This window comes from Salvelinus namaycush, unplaced genomic scaffold, assembly GCF_016432855.1.
Source record: "Salvelinus namaycush isolate Seneca unplaced genomic scaffold, SaNama_1.0 Scaffold99, whole genome shotgun sequence".
In the NCBI taxonomy this organism is placed as follows: domain Eukaryota; kingdom Metazoa; phylum Chordata; class Actinopteri; order Salmoniformes; family Salmonidae; genus Salvelinus; species Salvelinus namaycush.
In genome coordinates, this window is record NW_024061741.1 from 285,095 (window position 1) to 306,601 (window position 21,507).

A 21,507-nucleotide genomic window follows, 5' to 3' on the forward strand; every position below is an offset into this window, starting at 1 on the left:
GTTTTCTCTCAGCAATGAAGTATGTAGCAAACAACAGATCAGCGGAAGAATTTAGTGTGAGTCGTCAGGCTAGCTTACACAAGAAAATACTTGTAATATTGGTAGTCACCATTTGGATGCCACGATGATACAGTCTACACTGCTCAATGGGGAGAGTTTGCACCGGCAACACAATGACATGAGGCAGGCACAGTGTTCTAGCTCCTGCTTTCCTCAGTAAGGAATGGGAAGTAGCTAGACAGTGTAGCCAATATCATGCCAGGGGGATGGCTCAAGCACATTTATCAGTGATGTAAAGTACTTAAAACTATAATTAGATTTTTAGCTGGTCAGTCCTTACATCCATAGCTCAGTCTGAGAATTTGAGTGGTTACATTTCTCCAGCCTCATCCCTCAGCTGATGTGGACGCTTTGTTGGTGTACCACTTTGTTGTTGTTGGAATCCCAGATTGCTCCATTAATTAAAGTACAATATTTTATGGTATTAAAAATCTGTTTGCTGAGTAATAAGTCCACAGTCACAAAGGAAGTGTATGTAGATCCACATGTTTTTAATCAACGCTCAACATTTCACCATGAAAATCATATTTTATGCAACACGGGAAAATGGTAAGACTTTGATCTTCAATACTTTGGTCTTGTTTATTCAGCAACTTCTTTTCCCTGTAAGAATAAATACATAATATAATGTATCAGTAATAATAATGAACATGATAAATATATGGATATAATATAATGTATCAGTAATAATAATGAACATGATAAATATATGGATAGAATATAATGTATCAGTAATAATAATGAACATGATAAATATATGGATAGAATATAATGGATCAGTTGTAATAATGAACATGATAAATATATGGATAGAATATAATGGATCAGTAATAATAATGAACATGATAAATATATGGATAGAAGAGATTGGATCAAGTCTTTAATGCTCAGTGCTCAGCTTGGATTTTCAATTTTGAAGTTCCAACTGAATTAATCTTTATTGTTTAACGCTTCCTGAAATGTTCTTCTTAGAGATCTTCAATACAGTTGAGTGTAAAAGGTCTGTATTGACCTCTGAGAAGACTGAATCATAGGTGGTGTTGATGTGGTCATATCTGAACATGAGTCAGGTATGGGTTTAGAAGCAGTTCTGTACCTTTCCAGAGTCACGGGTCTTGGCTCTGAGCTTGTTGACCTGAGTCTCAGCGATGTCAGCACGCTCCTCAGCCTCCTCCAGCTCATGCTGAACCTTCCTGAACTTAGACATATGGCTATTGGCTGCTTCCTCCTGGGTGAGGAAATGAGAGGGAGAGCAGAACATCAGCATTTAAAGTTTGAAGCTTCAGGTAGCAAATATAAATATTATTTTCAACAAAACACATATTGGCAGATTTAGGAAAGCAATGTATACAGGGAGATATATGATAGAGCAGAGAAAGTGAGTGGCAGAACGGGGGATCAAACCGCTGCCTCCAGCACGATCACTAGACCAGCTAATTAATATTCAACCCCTCTCCTTTAAGTTGGTAACACATAGGAGGCACTCAGAAATGTGTACAATTTCATCAGCAATTACTTGCACTATCAATTGTCATTGTTGACTGATGTGCTGTAGCAACACTTACTTCAAACTACATTTTATGAACATTAAGTTTTATAATGTTAACTAGGGATTTTTCTTCTTGAATGTCTGCTCTCAGAGTATTTGACTAAGTCTGTGACTCACCGCTTCCTCAGAATGCCTCTTGTAGGCCTTCACTTTCATCTGCAGCTTATCAACCAGGTCCTGAAGTCTGCTAACGTTCTTCTTATCCTCCTCAGTCTGTGGGAGATCACAGAATCAATGTGCCATAGTTATACACACAAACCTGTCTGTGTGAAGAATGTACTTTCTCTTACCTGGTAAGTGAGCTCCTTGACTCTGCGCTCATACTTGCGGACTCCCTTGACCGCGTCTACACCTCTTCTCTGCTCTGCCTCCACCTCAGTCTCGAGCTCACGCACCTTTGTGGAAGAAATAAACGTAGGAGTTGGAGGTCGTGAAATCAGACGTAACAAATATTTGTAAAACAGGTATAGTCTTCAACCCAGTCAAGGGGGCACAATTGCCATCTGTTCCTATGTACTCTTTTAAAACATTTATTGAAGGGGTCTGTAATAATAACAACAACTTTTCATTATCTAGGTCAGTGGTTCTCAAAGTGGAATTTACATTTCAATTTGTTTATGTATATTTCTAGCAAGAACAGATTAAACAGCCAGAGATCTTTGGAAAACGTTTAGAGGGTGCAATACAGTACAATGTAATATTATTCATCCACAATTTATGTTATTAACTCTTAGATGAACAACGGGTCTGGGAGGCTCACAACTCAATTCTTCTTGTATTAGTAACATGACTATCCATGTTGTCATGCGTTTAGTGGTGTATGGTGCAGTACCAGTAAGGTGACTAGAGGCCGCCACTCGCATGTTTTAATTGCTTCTATTTTGGGGCTCGCGCCATGGCAGTTGAGAGAAGTTCGCCATTTGAGTCAACAGCAAGACAGAATCATCGACATAAATACATTCATATATTTTTATTTTGAAGGTAAGCGAGTGTAAAATCCCTATATTCAAGACGGTAATGTTTCTGGAGTATGTACATATGTTTGTTGAGATGTTATGTTGTGTTTTTAGGTTTTATGAACTTATTAACGTCCGCTAGCCTACAAGCTAATTCAGCCATTAGCCTGCTAGCTGGTATCCCAACATAGCAACGCTAGCTTCCCTAGCAACGGCCGGTGAATGAGACATAACGAAAGAGAGAGAAATTATTACTATGACATTAATTCGATGAATGTATATTATATTCTGTGTTGATATTTATTGTGAATTATTATTATTATTATTATTATGAATGAAATGGCAGATTAGAAGAAGTCTGCTGAGACCACAGTTTAAGCCTGAATGAAGCAACTAGATGAGTACATTTGAATTTATTTAAAGGTCTTTAATCAACTCCACTAAATAAGTGTAAAATTATTATAATTTGTTTTGTTATGATCATAAATTCACCGTAATTTAAGATTTAAAACTGCAACATTTTTTTTGCCCAAAGGCTAAATGTGTAGAATGACAGGAAATTACCTTTAAAACAGCAACATTTTCTCTCTGATGCAAAGAAGGGGGACTTAAAAATGTTATTTCCCAGGGCCCGAGACTTGATTAGTCCAGTCATGCACTGCAGAAGTCATAGTAAATCTGCGTGGATGCTATTTCTGATGCACTTTAAAGTAGGAGTTGTGTTCTGATCTTATGAAGAGGGTCCCTGATGAATTCGCTATCACAAAAGGGGTGGTCCCCGATGCAAAGAAGTTTGGGAACCCCTGATCTAGGTGGGTTATATCGAGAACAAGTCACTAAACAATGCTCCTGTGTATCAAATACATGTCCAGCAATCAGTCTTTCAATCCACCCTAATCCACCCTGCTGGTAACTCACCCTGGACTCCAGTTTCTGGAGCTGCTTCTTGCCTCCCTTCATGGCCAGATTCTCAGCCTCATCCAGGCGGTGCTGGAGGTCCTTGACTGTGACCTCCAGGTTCTTCTTCATCCTCTCCAGGTGAGAGCTGGTGTCCTGCTCCTTCTTCAGCTCCTCAGCCATCATGGCTGCCTGGAATAGTAGTTTGTTTAATTTATGCAACAATCATAACGTCCCCCTCAGATCTTTGTTGTTCTTAACCAGCCCTGCTACCATTGGCACTTGGGGACAAATCAAGTTGATGTAATTCAAGGACTCACGTCAGTGATTGCCTTCTTGGCCTTCTCCTCTGCATTCCTGGCCTCCTGGACGATGTCGTCCACCTCTCCCTGCACCTGCACCAGGTCAGTCTCTAGCTTCTTCTTGGTGTTCAGAAGGCTGGTGTTCTGAAGAAGGAAACAAGATGATTTGTTTGACTCTCAAGAAAACTTGCAAGTCACAAGACTGAAATTATGAAAATCTAAGGCAAACACTGTCAAATTCCAGGTGTGTTTAAACTGTATGCCTGGTTGAGTTTCATTAGAAATGGCTTTTGACCCATACCTGGGAGTGCAGCAGGCCAACACGCTCGCTGGCGTCTACCAGCTCAGTCTCAGCCACTTTGCGGCCTCGCTCTGTCTGCTCCAGAGCAACTCTCAGCTCCTCGATTTCAGCCACCATCAGACCGTTTCTGCGCTCCACCATGGCTGCCTGCTCCTTCATGTCTTCTGCGACACGGACGGCGTCATCAAGGTGCAATTGGGCATCCTGGGGTTCACAATGACATACGTTCATTTGGACTTGTGGAAGTAGGGGTGATAGGATCAGTGATAGAAATGTTCATTGGCAAGAATTTCCCCAGTATCGCTACCTTTAGTACATAAACCACTCTATTCAAATCCTCTGTTCTATTATTTTCTACAGATTTCAAAACAAATCCCTCTCCATGTTCAGGTTCTTGAGCCTGCTGTCCCAGTCCCTTTACCTTGAGCTGTCCCTGGACATTCCTCAGCTGTTTCTGGGCCTCAGCGGCCTGCCTGTTGGAGTGGCTCAGCTGGATCTCCATCTCGTTCAGGTCTCCCTCCATCTTCTTCTTCACCCTCAGGGCATCATTCCTGCTCCTGACCTCAGAGTCCAGGGTGCTCTGCATGGAGTCAACCACCCTCTGGCTGTTCCTCTTGATCTGCTCCATCTCCTCGTCCTTCTCAGCGATCTTCCTGTCCACCTCACCCTTGATCTGGTTCAGCTCCAGCTGCACACGCAGAATCTTGGATTCCTCGTGCTCCAGTGTTCCCTGGACAAACAGAAGCAGTCAGGCCAATTGTGTTCAATACATTTGGATGTAGGAGTGAAATATATATGACTACAATAAACTCAAATACAGGGATCATTGGACTGTAGCTGGCGTTGGCTAGTGTAACACTGCTTTCCCCATCAAACAGCTGTAGTTTGTACCTCAGCCTCCTCCAGAGCGGTCTGGATCTCAGACTTCTCTGTCTCCACGGTCTTCTTGGCCTTCTCCAGCTCATGGATGCTCTTGCCAGTCTCTCCGATCTGCTCAGTCAGGTCAGAGATCTCCTCTGCACACACACACACAGGAGCAGTTTACACTTGGGAGATTTTCAGTGGATATCGCCAATGTACTGAAGTTGACATTGAATCATAATAACAGTGAATTTATTAACAGCAATTAATATTGCTAATGAAACATGAGCCAAATAGAACTGCTGTTAAATGCTCACGTTGCAGGTTCTTGTTCTCTCTCTTCAGAGTCTCCAGATGATCCAGAGCCTCCTCGTAGGAGTTCTTCATCTTGAAGAGTTCAGTGCTCATAGAGCGAGCCTCCTTCTGAGCTCCTTCCAGCTCAGCCTGGCCCTCCTCATACTTCTGCTTCCACTCTGCCAGAACCTAGGGAAATCCATGGGATTTTCATCAGAAGTCATTGATGAAGAATTTTGAATCAGAAATATGCTTCAATTATACTACAATTGATCATATACCAGACAGTAAATATCAGCCTAAGGTGAGGTTTATTCATTTTCACCTTGTCAAAGTTCCTCTGCTTCTTGTCGAGGTTGGCGGCCAATGCGTTGGCTCTCTCAACATCAATCATGAGGTCCTCCACCTCTCCCTGCAGCCTCTGCTTGGTCTTCTCCAGGGAGGCGCACTTGGAGTTGGTCGCCTCAATGGTCTCCTCAGCATCCTGCAGACGCTGGGCCAGCTTCTTCCTGTTAGACAACAGAGGATGGTTTTATGTTGCGAAAACAAATGTTACAATACATATTGTTGATCTCACATTTTCTCAGAGCCCCCTACCACCCTCACCATCCACACCATATTTGAGTTTTTTCTGTTGTGTGTGACTCACTTGGCCTCCTCCAGCTCCTCTGTGCGCTGGATGGCATCAGTTTCATACTTAGTCCTCCACTGAGCCACCTCACTATTGGCCTTGGACATGCCGCGTTGCAGCTCTGCCTTGGCCTCCTGCTCCTCCTCAAACTGCTCCCTCAGGAGGTCACAGTCATGGCGGGCAGACTGAACACCGTGGGCCAGTGCGTTTTTAGCCTGTGAGAAAGAAAGACAAAATGCAAAGAGAGATAAGAGAGATAGTCAAACAAATGACAGAGGAGTCTCTGAGGGTGGAGAGACAGTAGGAGTCTCTGAGGGTGGAGAGACAGTAGGGGTCTCTGAGGGTGGAGAGACAGTAGGAGTCTCTGAGGGTGGAGAGACACTAGGAGTCTGAGGGTGGCGTAGTCACCATCTATGTAAATATATGGCTCTAAACTTTCCATCTTGGGTGCCTTACCTTGACCTCCTCCTCAACAGCCCTCTTCAGCTCCTCCACCTGCTGAGTGAAGGCCTGTTTGCCTCTGGTCAGCTGAGACACCAGGGCTTCCTTCTCCTCCAGCTGGCGACCAAACTCACCTGCAAGGACAGAGGGACATCTTGTTAATAGGGTCACTGTTTTCTAAGATGGAAAATGTATTTTAATGTATCATAGTTAATGTTGTTCGGAGGTAAATAGTACAGTAGAAACTATGTGGACCAGTGGAGGCTCCTCAGAAGAAGTCGATACAGCCCACAATACTTTATGTTTTACTGAAGGAAAGCATTGGCTTGTTGATCATTGTTGTTGGTACCATTTTCTGTCAGGAGTCTGGCTCTCTGTCCGCTGATGTCGTTGACCTGGCGAACATTCTCATCATTCTTAGTCTTGAGCTCACTCAGCTGGTCCTCAAGAGTACGGCACATCTTCTCCAGATTGCCCTGTTAGTGTAACATGTTCCATCATTACTTTATATATGGGACTCCTGTCAACTTCAGTTCACTTGAATGGTAATGTAGTTGACCCTCCTCAACACTGCTTTACCAAAACATCACTACTCACCTTAGCCTTGGCGACGGCCTCCATGTTGCTGGAGAGGTCATCAATCTCCATCTTGTACTCGCTCTTCTCCTTCTCCAGCTTCTGCTTGACGCGCTGCAGGTTGTCGATCTGCTCCCCGAGCTCAGCCACACTGTCGGCCTGCTTCTTGCGCAGAGCGGCGGCTGTGGCCTCATGCTGCAGGGTGGACTCTTCAAGATCACGACGCAGCTTCTGGAACTCAGCCTCACGCTTCTTGTTCATCTCAATCTGAGCAGCAGTGGCGCCTCCGGCCTCCTCCAGCCTCTCGCTGATCTCCTCAAGTTCCCTGGAGAGATCGGCCCTCTGCTTCTCAACCTTAGCCCTGGCAGCACGCTCAGCCTCAATTTCCTCCTCCAGCTCCTCAATACGGGCCTAGAACAGGGGGCAGGAGCAGGGGGATGAACACTACAATACAGTTGAAACAATTGAACCTCACTAAATAATAATAGTATGTATATTTAGCATAAATGTGTTTTAATACAAAGACAGTTATATATTCTGTAGACAGTGTCCCATGCAGGAGCCAACCCACAATGGTAAGACGCACCATCTTTACAACGGTTAGAATCACCAATAAGAAGTACCACCTTCCAAACTGATCAGCCATCAGAAGCCACTGGGAAAAATGTGCTACCAGAAAAATGTTGTTCAGGAAATGATTCAAGTCTGTGCTTTTCTGTACTGGAGCTTATATCCTGTACTGTACCTGGAGTTCCTTGATCTTCTTCTGCAGCTGAGCTCCCAGAGACTGCTCATCCTCAACCTTGCTGAGGAGCTGGGTGGTCTCAAACTCCTTCCTAAGAAACAAAAACACGTTGATTTCAGAGTTAGTTTTGGTTTGATAGTGTAAAGACAGACTATCATACCATTCGCTTTGCTTGTCAGAATCTCCATGGAAATGCTAATTCATAATAACACGTATTAGCCAAGAACAACCATTATAGAAGGTAATACTGTAGTCATTTGCTTGTGTTTACTTCTTGATTTTCTCATCAGCTTGCTGCTTGTCATTCTCCAGGTCCATTATGGACTCCTGGGCCAGTTTCAGATCTCCCTCCAGCTTTCTCTTGGATCTCTCAAGGTCCATACGGAGCTTCTTCTCTTGCTCCAGAGAACCCTCAAGCTAGAAGATAAAAACACATATATTGTTCAAATCTAAACAACTGAAGATAATATCATCTTACCTACTATCATGGCCAAAATGTCAAACTCCACTCACGTCGTCCACTTGCTGTTCCAGCTTGGTCTTGGCCTTGGTCAGAGTGTTGACTTTGTCCTCCTCTGCCTGCAGGTCATCCAGTGTCTGCTGGTGGGCCTCTTGGAGGGCTTTCTTCTCCTTGGTCAGCTTGGCAACACTCTCATCCATAGACGCCATCTCCTCTGTCAGGTTTTTAACCTGTAAATGGCCACAACATAATTATACTTCACCATAAAGGGGAGATTTAGTTTGTTATGTATTGCATTCATTTAATTTAGATTAGAAATGTGTCAACAATTACTGCACTGTAGATTCAACACTAGATGGGAAGTTCCCCACAACTGAAATTCCCCTATTGTGTCTTAATTGTTCCTGCACCCACAATACAACTTGAATTCCATTTCTCTTAAGCTATGTTTTGAGTTGATTATTGTTTGGTTAGACTGTCTATGATAAGACACAAGACCTTGTTTTCAGTGGCGTGCTTCTCCTTCTCCACTTTGGCCAGGGTGAGCTCCAGGTCATCAATGTCCTTCTTCAGCTCAGAGCACTCATCCTCCAGCTTCCTCTTCTTGGCAGTCAACTCAGCATTGATCTCCTCCTCATCCTCCAGCCTCTCGGTCGTCTCTTTGAGTTTGGCCTCCAGCTGGATCTTGCTCTTGATGAGCCCCTCGCACCTTTCCTCAGCATCGTTCAGACTCTCTCCTTCCTGGTTTCAGAACAGGAGGAAGAATCAGAGGCCTCACTTTAGTGAAAGATGTCAGAGCAAATCAATAGAAATTCATGAAACATATACAGCATATAACATGGGCAATAGAAATGTGAGTTAGCCACATACTTTTCAGAGTGTTTATGTGTGTGTGTGTGTGTGTGTGTGTGTATTCATGTGTGTGTAAATGTGCCCATTTGAGGGTAGTTTTTCACTCACAGATGCTATTTGGAGTGCCAGGTCGTTCTTCTCCTGCGTCAGGGCCACCAACTTCTCCTCCATTTGCTTCTTTGTGGCCAGAGCCTTGGCCAGGTCTGTTGTCATCTTCTCATAGTTCTCCTTCATGTTGGCCAGCTCCTTCTCAGTCTCAGCGCTCTGCAGCAGGGGCTTGATCTTGAAGTACAACTTCATCCATGGCCAGGTTTTCACATTCATGAATGAGCGGATGTTGTACTGGATGGCGTAAACTGATTCTCTGGTCGACAGAAAGGACAGAGTGACATGATGAGTGACATGCTTAAAGCTACATTCTGGGATTAGATGAATAACAAAACAGAACCACCTGCCACTGTTTGTTTACAGCTGAGGAAGGGGGCCAGGGAAATGTAACCCCTCTTAAATTCATAGACAGTGCTCTAGATGCAAGATCTGACAGGTCGTGCATGCTAATAAGCTCATGAGGCATTTTATATACTTCAAGAATGAATATTTAAATGCCACACATTTAAATGACAATTGAACAGCCAAGTCTCAAACTGCAACTATAAAGCTAGAATCCTTAGTTGCTACATCCATTTCTGGACTAAATTAATTAACCCAAAAGCTTTAGTTGACCATTATAAGATGTACTTTCTCATTCTGAACAACTCACAGCATATACAGTATGTAATCATAATGCATTAGATACAGGTGGTTGACAGAAAGCTTTGCCAAGATGTCTGCTATTCCTCACCTCCTCTCCATCATCTTGCTAAACTCTCTCCTCATGAGGAATCCACGGCTGAGAGCCTGGACCATGCCGACCAGAGTGGCCAGCTTCTCATCTCTCATCTCCTCCAGGACACCCAGCAGACCGGCTTTGAAGAACACCTGAGACACAGGTTAACATGGTCAATGGAACCACAGATGGTGACAGATAGAAAGGGTTGAATCAAAAGAGGGGAACAACACCACTTGATTGATTTAAACAACATTAACTTTGCAATGGTTACAAACAAACCATGTGATAGGTTGTTTCTAAGTTGTTAGTTATTGTACTGTTGTACAGAGCCTTCAGAAAATATTCACAGCCCTCAACTTTTTCCAGCCTGAATTTAAAATGGATTACATTGGAGATGTTGTGTCACTGGCCTACACACAATACCCCATAATGTCAAAGTGGAAATATGTTTTTAGACACATTTTTACAAATTAATTAATTTGAAATGAAAGCTGAAATGTCTTCGGTCAATAAGTATCCAACCCCTTTGTTATGGCAAGCCTAAATAAGTTCAGGAGTAAAAATGTGCTTAACAAGTCACATAATAAGTTGCATGGACTCACTCTGTGTCCAATAATAGTGTTTAACATGATTTTTGAATGACTACCTCATCTTTGTACCCCACACATACAATTATCTGTAAGGTCCCTCAGTCGAGCAGTGAATTTCAAACACAGATTCAACCACAAAGACCAGGGAGGTTTTTCCAATGCCTCGCAAAGAAAAGCACCTATTGGTAGATGGGTAAAGTTATCGATTACACTTTGGATGGTGTATCAATACACCTAGTAACTACAAATATATAGGCATCCTTCCTAACTCAGTTGCCAGAGCGGAAGGAAACCGCTCAGGGATTTCACCATGAGGCGAATGGTGACTTTAAAACAGAGTTTAATGGCTGTGATAGGAGAAAACTGAGAATGGATCAACAAAATTGTAGTTACTCCACAACACCAACATAAATGACAGAGTGAAAAGAAGAAAGTCTGTACAGATAAAAAATATTCCAAAACATGCATCCTGTTTGCAACAAAGCACTAAAGTAAAATTGCAAAAGAATGTGGCAAAGAAATGTACTTTAAGTCCTGAATACAAAGCATTATGGCAAATCCAACACAACACTGAGTACCACTCTTCATTTTTTCAAGCATGGTGGTGGCTGCATCATGTTGTGGGTATGCTTGTTGTTGACAAAAACTAGGGAGTTTTTTTTTTTCGATAAAAAGAAACGGAGTAGAGCAAAGCACAGGCAAAAACCCTAGAGGAAAATCTGATTCAGTCTGCTTGCCAAAAGGCACTAGGAGACAAATTCACCTTTCAGCAGGACAATAACCCAAAGCAGAAGGCCAAATCTACACTGGAGTTGTAACCAAAATGATATTGAATGTTCCTGAGTGTCCAAGCTACAGTTTGACTTAAATCGGCATGAAAATCTATGGCAAGACGTGAAAATGGCTGTCTAGCAATGATCAACAACCAGCTTGACAGAGCTTGAAGAATTGTTTAAAGAGTAATGTTCAAATATTGTACAATCCAGGTGTGGATAGCGCTTAGAGACTTAACCAGAAAGGCTCACAGCCGTAATCGCTGCCAAAAGGAAGTCTAACGTGTTGGCCCAGAGGGTTGAATACTTATGTAATCATGTTCTATTTTTCATAATTGTTATTTACAAACATTACAATTTTTCTTCCATTTTGACATTCAAATATTTTGTGTCGCTCATTGACAATAAATCACAGTTAAATCCCAACTTTTCAAAGGTAAAGGTGGAAAAAGTCAAGGGGTGTGAATACTTTCTGAAGGCACTGTAGATAAATAATGTGCACAGATACAGATATCTGCAGCCATACGACTATAACACAATGCAAATGATAATGAGTTTAGTTTCTCTTCTATACTTGTCATGTATGACTTTGAAGAAAAAAACTGGACAATGTTTTTCCACCTTTACCATTAGTTAAATGAAGAAGAAAGAACAAAAGGATGGATAGATCACCTGGAGAGATTTTATATGGTACAGGTTTAAATTATTATTCAAGTTGTGTTTTGTTGTCAGCTTTTGCTGGGGGCATTTGACTGACCTTGGTGTGTCCAAACTTGTAATCCTCGTGATTCACATCAATGGACCCAAGCAGCTTCTCAGAAGCCTTCTTGTTGTCCATGAACTGGCCCTCAGGGATGACACTGGCATTCAGTACTTTGTACCTGAATGAGGAGACATTTTTAAAGTATGTCAAGTTGTAATAAGTTGGTTATATTACATGACAGGTAAGACTATTCTGATGCTGGGAAAACCCTTGGAGCAGATCTTTCTGTGATGGTGTTTGTGTGCAGTTGTGTTTGTGTGCACATACCTCTGCTTGAAGTCAGCATAGATGATTCTGCTGGGGAAGCCCTTTCTGCAGATCCTGATACCCTCCAGTACACCATTACACCTGAGCTGGTGGATAACCAGGAAGTTCTCCATCAGACCTGGTAAAACAAAACAAGTCTCTTTTAATACTCATAAACAGGTTATGGATTGGGATTGTTAAAGTCACTGATACTGTACTGATAAGATGACATATTTAAGTCAATATTTCCTGTACCTGGAGTCTTTGACTCGTTGGGGATCAGGCAGCGCACAAAGTGAGGATGAGTGCTCCTCAAGTTGGTCATCAGCTTATGTAAGTTCTCCTGTAAGAGGGTTACAAACCATTTTCTCAGAAATAATTTACGATAATCAATGCACATTTTAAAGGACTGAATCTACACATTTCAAAAGCTCACCCTGAACTGGGAGGACACTGTCTGCATGGAACCACCCTTCTTCTTGCCTCCTTTCTTGGCTTTATCTGTTAAAATGGGGAAAAGTAAAAGATAACTAGAAAAGTACATTTCCTGGAGCAGGTGGAAGAAATAGAATAATAATAAGAGTATGTAAGAAGAGTGGTCTTGTCTTCAGCAAGCACACTAATTATAAACCAGAGAATCTCTGGTTAACTTCACACGTATCTAGAGGCAAATGCTGCCAATGTCATTGTGTAAAATAACACCTATTGTATGATTTGAATTAACCAAGTGTATGAATAAATTAACCTGGTGAAAACACCCTGAAAGATTGCTATACATTCAACGATTTTAAAGAACATTCGGTCTAAGTTATAAGTAGTGCTTAGTTAAATCATTTGACATGATGCTGGTCTTACCCTCAGGTGGGGGAGGGGGATACAGGGCAGCCAGAATTTTGACTCCGGACTTCTGGTACAGCTGACAAACTGAGTCGTTCAGGGGATCCTTGTTCTTCTCCAGCCACCCAGTGATGTTGTAGTCCACAGTTCCGGCGTAGTGCACCAGGGAGAAGTGGGCCTCTGCCTTGCCTTTGGCAGGCTTGGGCTTCTCAAACGCCTGTGTTTTGCCAAGATGCTGGGCGTACAGCTTGTCCTTGAAGGTAGTGTCTGAAGACTTGGGGAACATGCACTCCTCTTCAAGAATGGAGAAGATGCCCAATGGCTTTATGAAAAGAGATGTATATCAAATTAGTGATATTTCCATTTAGGATCACATTTATTCATTTGGTGAACATGCTATTATAGGATTAGATTCATTTAGGGACACATAATAGGTTTCCTATTGAGTTCTCAACAGTCAGATAACTTGTCAGTGGCATGTATTCATGGGTGCCAAGGGAAGCCAGGCTTCCCCCCAAAAATGACACATTATTTTATATCTTTTGTCTCGCTTAGCAAGAGCCTGAATGTATCTCTCCAGGTAAAGCATCCGAGCGAGCAAAACTGTGCCCCTCTTTCTCTGTATGTGTAGCTCTTATATCTGATGCTGTCAAAACTAATATGATATTGTAACATTGAATATATGGGAAGAAGACAACGAGCATTTGGCCTCCGTTGATCTTTTTTTTATACAATAACAGCGAATCAGAGTTGAGCTAAACTGAGTGAGCTAATCTGTGAATGGTCCTGGTGCACCAAAAAATGTGTGAAATGAAGCCAGTTTGAATTTGGCTTCACATCAATCCAAACATTATTGACAGAAAGAAAAACAATTTTTGTTGTCCTCCAGTGGATAGCTAGCTAGCTAAAATGGGCCCTTTCCTAAATTAACCATGGATAGAGATAGGGATTTGTACTCGTAGTATTACTTAATTTGCCATCCTGGCCAATGATTCTAACAGCAATTCTGATCCAACCATAAATTCATACATTGTTATTTTGGTCTGAGAGTATGGAAGTTCAATATGTAGCAAGGTGTAGAAGGCGAATGTTAACTAGCTAGCTAATCGTAGCCCAGGAAAGGAAGTTAGAATAGCGAGCAATGGTTTTAGCCAGGTAGCCAAGGACAACAAAATTGTAAAGTGTGTACTGTATGACAGAGACTGTTTCAGCAACATGAAAGACAGGAGGATGGCATTGGCGTTTCTCTACAAGTAGGGTGAGTCAACATGTTTTTTCTACTCACATAAATTAGTACCATGGACAGCCACGTGATATTTAGCTGACATTGATTGGAATTAACTCGTTTTTGGAATCTTTTAGTTGTCACTGTATTAGACTAAGCATCGGTTATTTGATGACATTGAAAGGTTGAAGTTGAAATGGTATTGGAATAGTGGAGGGAGGCAGCTCCTGTTTTCTTTGTGACTTGCAGTAACTCCGTGGTTCTAAATCAATAGATGTTTAGTGGTCCGAAAATGGCAGAAAGATGTACTTGACTGACCATGCTGTAGGTTATGTAACTGTTTGTTACATTCATTATGCTTTGTGGACTCCACGGGACAGATGTTGCTCTCCGGTTTTGTGATGAAACAAAGGTGTGGTTGAATTTATTCTGCCGCTGTGTCTTCTTATTGTCTCGGGCTTAGGCCTATATATCACGGTGGCAAGGCACATGAACTAACAGGTTATAGAGCAAACAATGCAATTATCACAACACATAGGTTGTAATATATATATTTTTTTTACTCGATTGGCTTCCCCAGTGATTTTAATACTGTATACGTTGAACCACTGTGATAATATTTCACACAACGCTCCATATGAGCTTTGCTGTTATGGTCCATTATAATGGTCCATTAAAATCCTCACAGACAGCTTACCTTCTCAATAAGCTCAATGCAGGCAGCCAAGTCCATGCCGAAGTCAATGAAGGCCCAGACGATTCCCTCCTTCTTGTACTCCTCTTGCTCCAGGACGAACATGGTGTGGTTGAAAAACTGTTGCAGTTTCTCATTGGTGAAGTTGATGCACAGCTGCTCCATGCTGTTGTACTGTTGATGGAGTTTTAAAAGGGATCATTTCATCATACAAGACTGTAATCCATCTCAATCACATCTAATTGTCTTGTTCTGGTCTCATGCTCACATCAAAGATCTCAAACCCGGCAATGTCAAGCACACCGATATAGAACTGCCTTGGATTCTTGGTGTCCAACATCTCATTGATACGGATGACCATCCACAAGAACATCCTCTCATAGATGGACTTGGCCAGAGCACTGACTGAGTTATTAACCTGCAATGATAATACCTCAAATTAATACATGAGGTATTGACCATGTCTAGTGATAAGGTGATACAAGCTTGGGAAAAACAAAAGCAATGCACTCGTACCCAATATAAATCCAGTGCTCAGAAAATGGTAGATGCTGTGTTTGGCCGCCTTACCTGAGGCACAGTCTGTCCCTTGGTCACATACTCGTTGCCGACCTTCACTCTGGGGTAGCACAGAGCCTTCAACATCTCAGCTGAGTTCAGGCCCAGCAGGTAGGCGATTTTATCAGCCACTGGAGAGAGAACCAACAACAACAGACTCAGGGACACAAGATCACTTGTTTCTGATTTCACACTGACAAAATAGTTTGGTTAACTTCTTTGTGGGTTAGGTTTTGATTCACCCACATTTCTGGAGGTTGTAATTTGTTCTCCAAAAATGATCTCCTGCCTGACTTTCATGTGGCACTGTCTGTCTTCGGTGTTCTATTTCTATGTTGGGGAATGGGACTAATGTTCTACATATTGTATATCTATGAGTGGGACTCACCCTCTGTGCCGTCTGGCTCAGCCTGCTCCTCACGCTGCTTCTGCTTGAATTTCAAGTTTCCATGGTGCAATACAGCTCCTGTCAGCTTGTAGATGCCAACCTTCTCTTCATTAGTGAAGCCCAGGATGGTAATGGCATCCTGGCATTAAAGAGGAAGTACAACAGTGATGAACTGAACGGTAGTTTGCTCAGTTACACTACAGTTCTGTGCTGCTCACTGCAGAACAAATGGGATGGATAGATTTGACTGGCTTCTCTGTTCCACATGATTGCGCTTGGCCAACACATTAGTAGATGGCAGCACAGTTCCACAGGGCACTTTGTGGTGCTCTCTTCTGGAAGGCACGAAAGAGTTCCTTGAGACACACGCCTAACCCCTAACTAACAAGGCATTTAGTATCAAACAAAAACATACATAAACATTCCCAGCTGCCACCAAGTTGGAATTGCACAGAGCATTCAGTGTGTATGGTGGTCCTATCCATTCCATATCTAGAGTTTGGTTAACCCTTTGTTTGACTCACATCTGTGGCATCCAGCTCTTCATTGTCATTGATGCTGGCCACAGCGATCTGACCCTGGCTGCACATGGGGAAGTCGTAGGGGTTGGTGGTGATGAGCGCCATTTCTGTGGACAACAGAGAACAGCTTGTCAGTTAATCTCTTAGAATGCTGCTGTCCTACCTTTACAGTATCTCTCCCTCCTTTACTCAATAGATGGACTCAATGATACATGTAGTATATAATGAATAGCATCAGAAGAGGAGACTGAGACTTGTGGACTAGTGCATCACAGTGCATTACTTGATAGATATTTCCCAAAGACCTTCCAAATGTCTAGATGCCTTGTTACCTTGGATGTACTCATTGTATACTCATTGTATTATTAGTGTGGATTATGAATATTTTAAATATATTCCATAGATGGGGGTGGGAATAATTTCCACTGGCGTACCAACTAGCTCAGGTTTGTGGCCTGTCATCATCTGGAAGAAGATGTGGTAGCCTCTCTCATCGGGCAGCTGGAAGGACACTCTTGACTTCTCCAGCAGGTCTGGGGGAGAGGGAGAGGGAGAATGACACAAAGAGAAAGAGAGAGAGAGTGAATGAGAGAGAGAGAGAGAGAGAATGACAAAGAGAGTAGAGAGAAAGAGAGAACGACACAAAGAGAAAGAGTAGAGAGAGAGTGAATGAGAGAGAGAAAGAGAATGAGATAATTTGTTGGATATCATTACATTTAAATGTATCTGTGTGAATTTAGGAAAGCAGTGAGAAACAATCAAAACCAACTCACAGGTCTCAATGTCAGCTTTAGCCAGTTTACCACCTTGGAAGTGAATCCTGATGAATTTACCCTGTAGTAGAGCATGGGGGTTAGAAATAGGCCAACAAATTAATCTAACATTATACTTTGATAGACCCCTTTAAAATGTTACAGTTTTGTTGGACAGATGTTGGATCTATTAATACAGATGTAGGATATTGACGTTAGAACCTTGAAAATACGACAAGTTTGAATTTCAAATTTTCAGCAATAAAAAATATCTTAAATGTGTGTAACAATAGGGAACTACTGAATTAAATTTTTCCAATATAAGGTAACTTCCACAGTATGCCTTCATACTTACAAAGCGAGACGAGTTGTCGTTCCTCACTGTCTTGGCATTACCGTAAGACTCCAGCAGAGGGTTAGCTGCAATGATCTGATCCTCAAGAGACCCCTGATTGAGACAAACACAAGTTGCTCAAAAACTGGTAACATGGTAAAGTTAGTTTTTCTCAATAGCTTGAAACAGGATTCACCACTGGAAAAACAGTTTACACAGCCAACCAAACTGAAATGTGTTAAAAAGGCAAACATAAGAACAACTTACCTGCATTTTGCCAGGGTCTGCTTCCTTCTTGGCACCAGACACTGCAATGGTGGCAAAGTACTGGATGACACGCTTGGTGTTGACAGTCTTTCCTGCACCGGATTCTCCACTGGTTTATATGACAGAGAAAGAGGGGTTTTAGTTACATGTTTGAGTGTCAGATTGTCTTTCACCATGAAATAGCATTGAACAATACCTGTTTTCTAACATAAGTAAATCATTAACAAATATTCCCTTTAATCGACTCGTTATTACACAACCTAATGTCATAATCTATTCATAATGTAATGTATTTCATCACACCAAGTGACCCAACTTATTACAATAGAAACACTTTCTCAAGTGACATTTTAGTAAACAACTTACGTAATCAGGACTGACTGGTTCTCCTTATCTGAAAACAAAAACATATTGCTTATCATACTCAAGAAACATTATGGGGACATTATTTAATTCATAGCATCATCATGAATTTCATTTTGGAACATTTTCTTATCAAGGGTAGTGAAATCAGATATTCCCAGCAGACTGTTATTACCTAGACTAGAAAACAGTAGATACCTCTCTGAAGTATATTTTAATCTATCCATCTATCCATCCATCAATCCATCAATCCATCGGCACTTGTGGACATTTTTATGTATTGGTCTGTCTATCCATGTGAGAGACGCAGACTCTGTCTCAACCTTTACTCAGTCTTTACTGAAGAATAGGGCTTGGGTCAGTCTGTCTTATCTGGTATCCTGTGTGAACTTAAGTATTCTCTCTCTCTCTCTGAGGAACTGAGCCCTAGGACCATGCCTCGGGACTATCTGGCCTGATGACTCCTGGCTGTGCCTAGTCCACCTGGTCGTGCTGCTGCTCCAGTTTCAACTGTTCTGCCTCCGGCTATGGAACCCTAACCTGTGCACCGGATGTGCTACCTTGTCCTTGACCTGCTGTTTTTTGACTCTCTCTCTCACGCCCTCTCTCTCTCTATATACCGCACCTGCTATCTCGACCTTTGAATGTTCGGCTATGAAAATCCGACTGACATTTACTCTTGAGGTACTGACCTGTTGCACCCTCTACAACCACTGTGATTATTATTTGACCATGCTGGTCATCTATGAACGTTTGAACATCTTGAAGAACAATCTGGCCTTAATGGCCATATACTCTTATAATCTCTACCCGGCACAGTCAGAAGAGGACTGGCCACCCCTCAGAGACAGGTTTCTCTCTAGGTCCTGCCTTTCTATGGAGTTTTTCTAGCAACAGTGCTTCTACATTTGCTTTGCTTGCTGTTTGGGGTTTTAGGCTGGGTTTCTGTATAAGCACTTTGTGACATCTGCTTATGTAAAAATCGCTTTATAAATACATGTGATTGATTGATCCATCCATCCATCCATGAGATATCGTACCAATCATCATGAACTGAAAGGCGTTGTCAGAGACGGAGAAGATATGGGGTGGAGCCTCCATCCTCTTCTTCCCTCTGTAGGCGTTGACAACCTCTTCGTCGTACACGGGAAGCCACTTGTAGGGGTTCACCGTGGCACAGAAGAGCCCAGAGTAGGTCTGGATGAAAGCATATTTACATTTGTGGATTAGTAAAGTCAGATGTACTTTTACCTGGATTTATGTGAGGATGTGGGTGTACTTTGGTATACTGATGTGGGTCTACTGTATTGATATGTTTTGGTTTCTACCTTTCATTTGTGTGTAGTAATGTATGTGTGTGTTTGTATGTGCAGGTTTCTTACATAGATCATCCATGCTGCATAACGCTCTTTGAGGTTATACAACACAGAGGCTTCATTCAGGTAGGTCATCATGGCCATGTCCTCAATCTTGTCGTACTTAGGGGGGTTCATCTCATAGATGTCTGCATCTTTGAACTCTTTTCCTTCCTGAAACAATCAGAAATCTAGTTTACACGCAGATCAAAGTGGACACGACTGAATGCTTTTTGCTCATTAAATACAAGTTTAATCAGTAACAAAATGTACATCCACATTAATCCACTACTTAGTTATCACCCACTGACACGTATCTGTTTTTTTACTAGTCAATAACAAAAAATCCATGCCATTTTTAAATAGCAGCGATAAAAATGATGTACTTGAAGGTTATTTTCTGCTTACAAAAAACATTAGTATTTCTTTGTTGTTGCATTTAGTAGATTTTACAAGAATTATAGTACACAAACTTGAATTTGAAAACTTTTCAGATCAGGCTTACCTCCTTACTGCCGTCAGGTTTCGTGACTGTTACAGTACACTTCCCGTCGGCCCTGGCAGTGACCAAACCCTTAAGGTACAGCTCCACCTTGTCTGCCACATAGCAGGCGTTCTTTGAATCAAAGGGCATGGCTTGTGCCTCCATCCTCTCCTTCTCAGATTTACGGAGGTATATGGCAGCCTTGCCGTAGATTTGCATCTCAGCGTCCGTACTCATGGTGACGGATAACTAGGAAAGAGATGAAACAAGAAACATTATTGCCTCTGTGGTGCTTCCTCCCCAGTCAGCAGAGTTAGGTGAGCGGTATCGCTCAGAATATTCTCATCACTTTTTATGTGAAGACTCAAACCATGTCTCACCTTTTTCCCCTCCTACAGATGAATGTGTACTTCTTGGAGGACCCTGTCAAACACTAGAGTGTTGTGAAAACACACATAACTAAAGCCATTTTGCCCCGAAGGGCTAGAAAACATGTAACTCAATCATTACAGCCATGTCAAATTCAACTAAAGGTGCACCTGATAACTTTTATTTTCCTAGTGGAAACTCACTTTACTACACATTCTGTTAGGAATTCAAATAAATTCCCCTGAAAACCCTGTTACATTCTAGAACACCCTTTCAAGTGCAGGAGCACCACTTTTTACTGTAAATGAAAGTTACAGATTTTTAAATAAAACACATTTACAGTAAAACACATAATACAATATATATATATATTTTTTTTTAAATAAATGCCACTTGATTGCATATTGTCAAATCTTACAAGAGACATGCAGAAGTCAATACAAACAGTGCAGTTAGCTACTGCCTCAGATTCTACAAAGATGAGACAAATATACAAATCTAAGGAGGTGGAGAGGTCTTACCACAGAGGAAGAAGGTATCTGACTTATGGATGCTGGGGCCTCAGCCTCCTTATATCTGGTTGGAAGTGCTAACCAAGCAAAAGTTAATTATGGACCACTCTGGGAAAGGAAATGTATTGACTGAGAGACCTCTGTGTGTCTGTGTCTCACTAGCACCTCCCACTTCCAGGAGCACCACACTCCCATTACATTACTTTTTAATGTCATATTTGTGTCTGAATAAAATTTCACTGAATTACTAATAATTATGACAATCAGAAATGTTTTATTTTTCAAACTGATTCCAATGTTACTACCACTGACCCTCAAATACTGTAATTGAGTGAGTCCATGTTGCCCCACTACCACTAATACAGTTTTCATGAAAATCTAAGCCTTATTTAGTTCAACTTTAGTATTATTAATCCTTATCAGCACTTCATAAATATATACAGTACATACAGCACCAGTCCAAAGTTTGGACACACCTACTCATTACAGGGTTTTTCTTTATTTTTACTATTTTCTACATTGTAGAATAATAGTGAAGACATCAAAGCTATGAAATAACACATATGGAATCATCTAGTAACCAAAAAAGTGTTAAACAAATCAAAATATATTTGAGATTCTTCAGCGTAGCCACCCTTTGCCTTGATGACAGCTTTGCATACTCTTGGCATTCTCTCAACCAGCTTCATGGGGTAGTCACCTGGAATGCCTTTCAATTAACA

At 41.8% G+C, this 21,507-nt stretch overlaps 1 protein-coding gene across 1 annotated transcript; it reads right to left on the reverse strand.

The window, feature by feature from the left end:
* Nucleotides 1-529: 529 nt before the first annotated feature.
* LOC120043660 (myosin heavy chain, fast skeletal muscle-like) lies at nt 530-20,328 on the reverse strand. Its single transcript, XM_038988210.1, has 40 exons — nt 20,285-20,328; nt 19,926-20,153; nt 19,448-19,594; nt 19,106-19,262; nt 18,069-18,096; nt 17,703-17,811; nt 17,457-17,549; nt 17,123-17,183; nt 16,784-16,882; nt 16,353-16,456; nt 15,829-15,967; nt 15,453-15,571; nt 15,151-15,300; nt 14,886-15,056; nt 12,982-13,285; nt 12,563-12,627; nt 12,382-12,469; nt 12,148-12,265; nt 11,875-11,998; nt 9,767-9,903; nt 9,034-9,289; nt 8,572-8,814; nt 8,127-8,303; nt 7,885-8,030; nt 7,614-7,704; nt 6,890-7,279; nt 6,642-6,768; nt 6,308-6,426; nt 5,870-6,066; nt 5,546-5,729; nt 5,244-5,409; nt 4,957-5,081; nt 4,487-4,795; nt 4,066-4,269; nt 3,783-3,908; nt 3,484-3,654; nt 1,900-2,004; nt 1,727-1,822; nt 1,157-1,288; nt 530-663 (listed from the first exon to the last, which is right to left on the reverse strand). The coding sequence occupies exons 2-40, from the start codon at nt 20,139-20,141 to the stop codon at nt 643-645; spliced, it is 5,814 nt and encodes a 1,937-aa protein (XP_038844138.1). The 5' UTR covers nt 20,142-20,153; nt 20,285-20,328; the 3' UTR covers nt 530-642.
* Between the last annotated feature and the right edge of the window lie 1,179 nt (nt 20,329-21,507).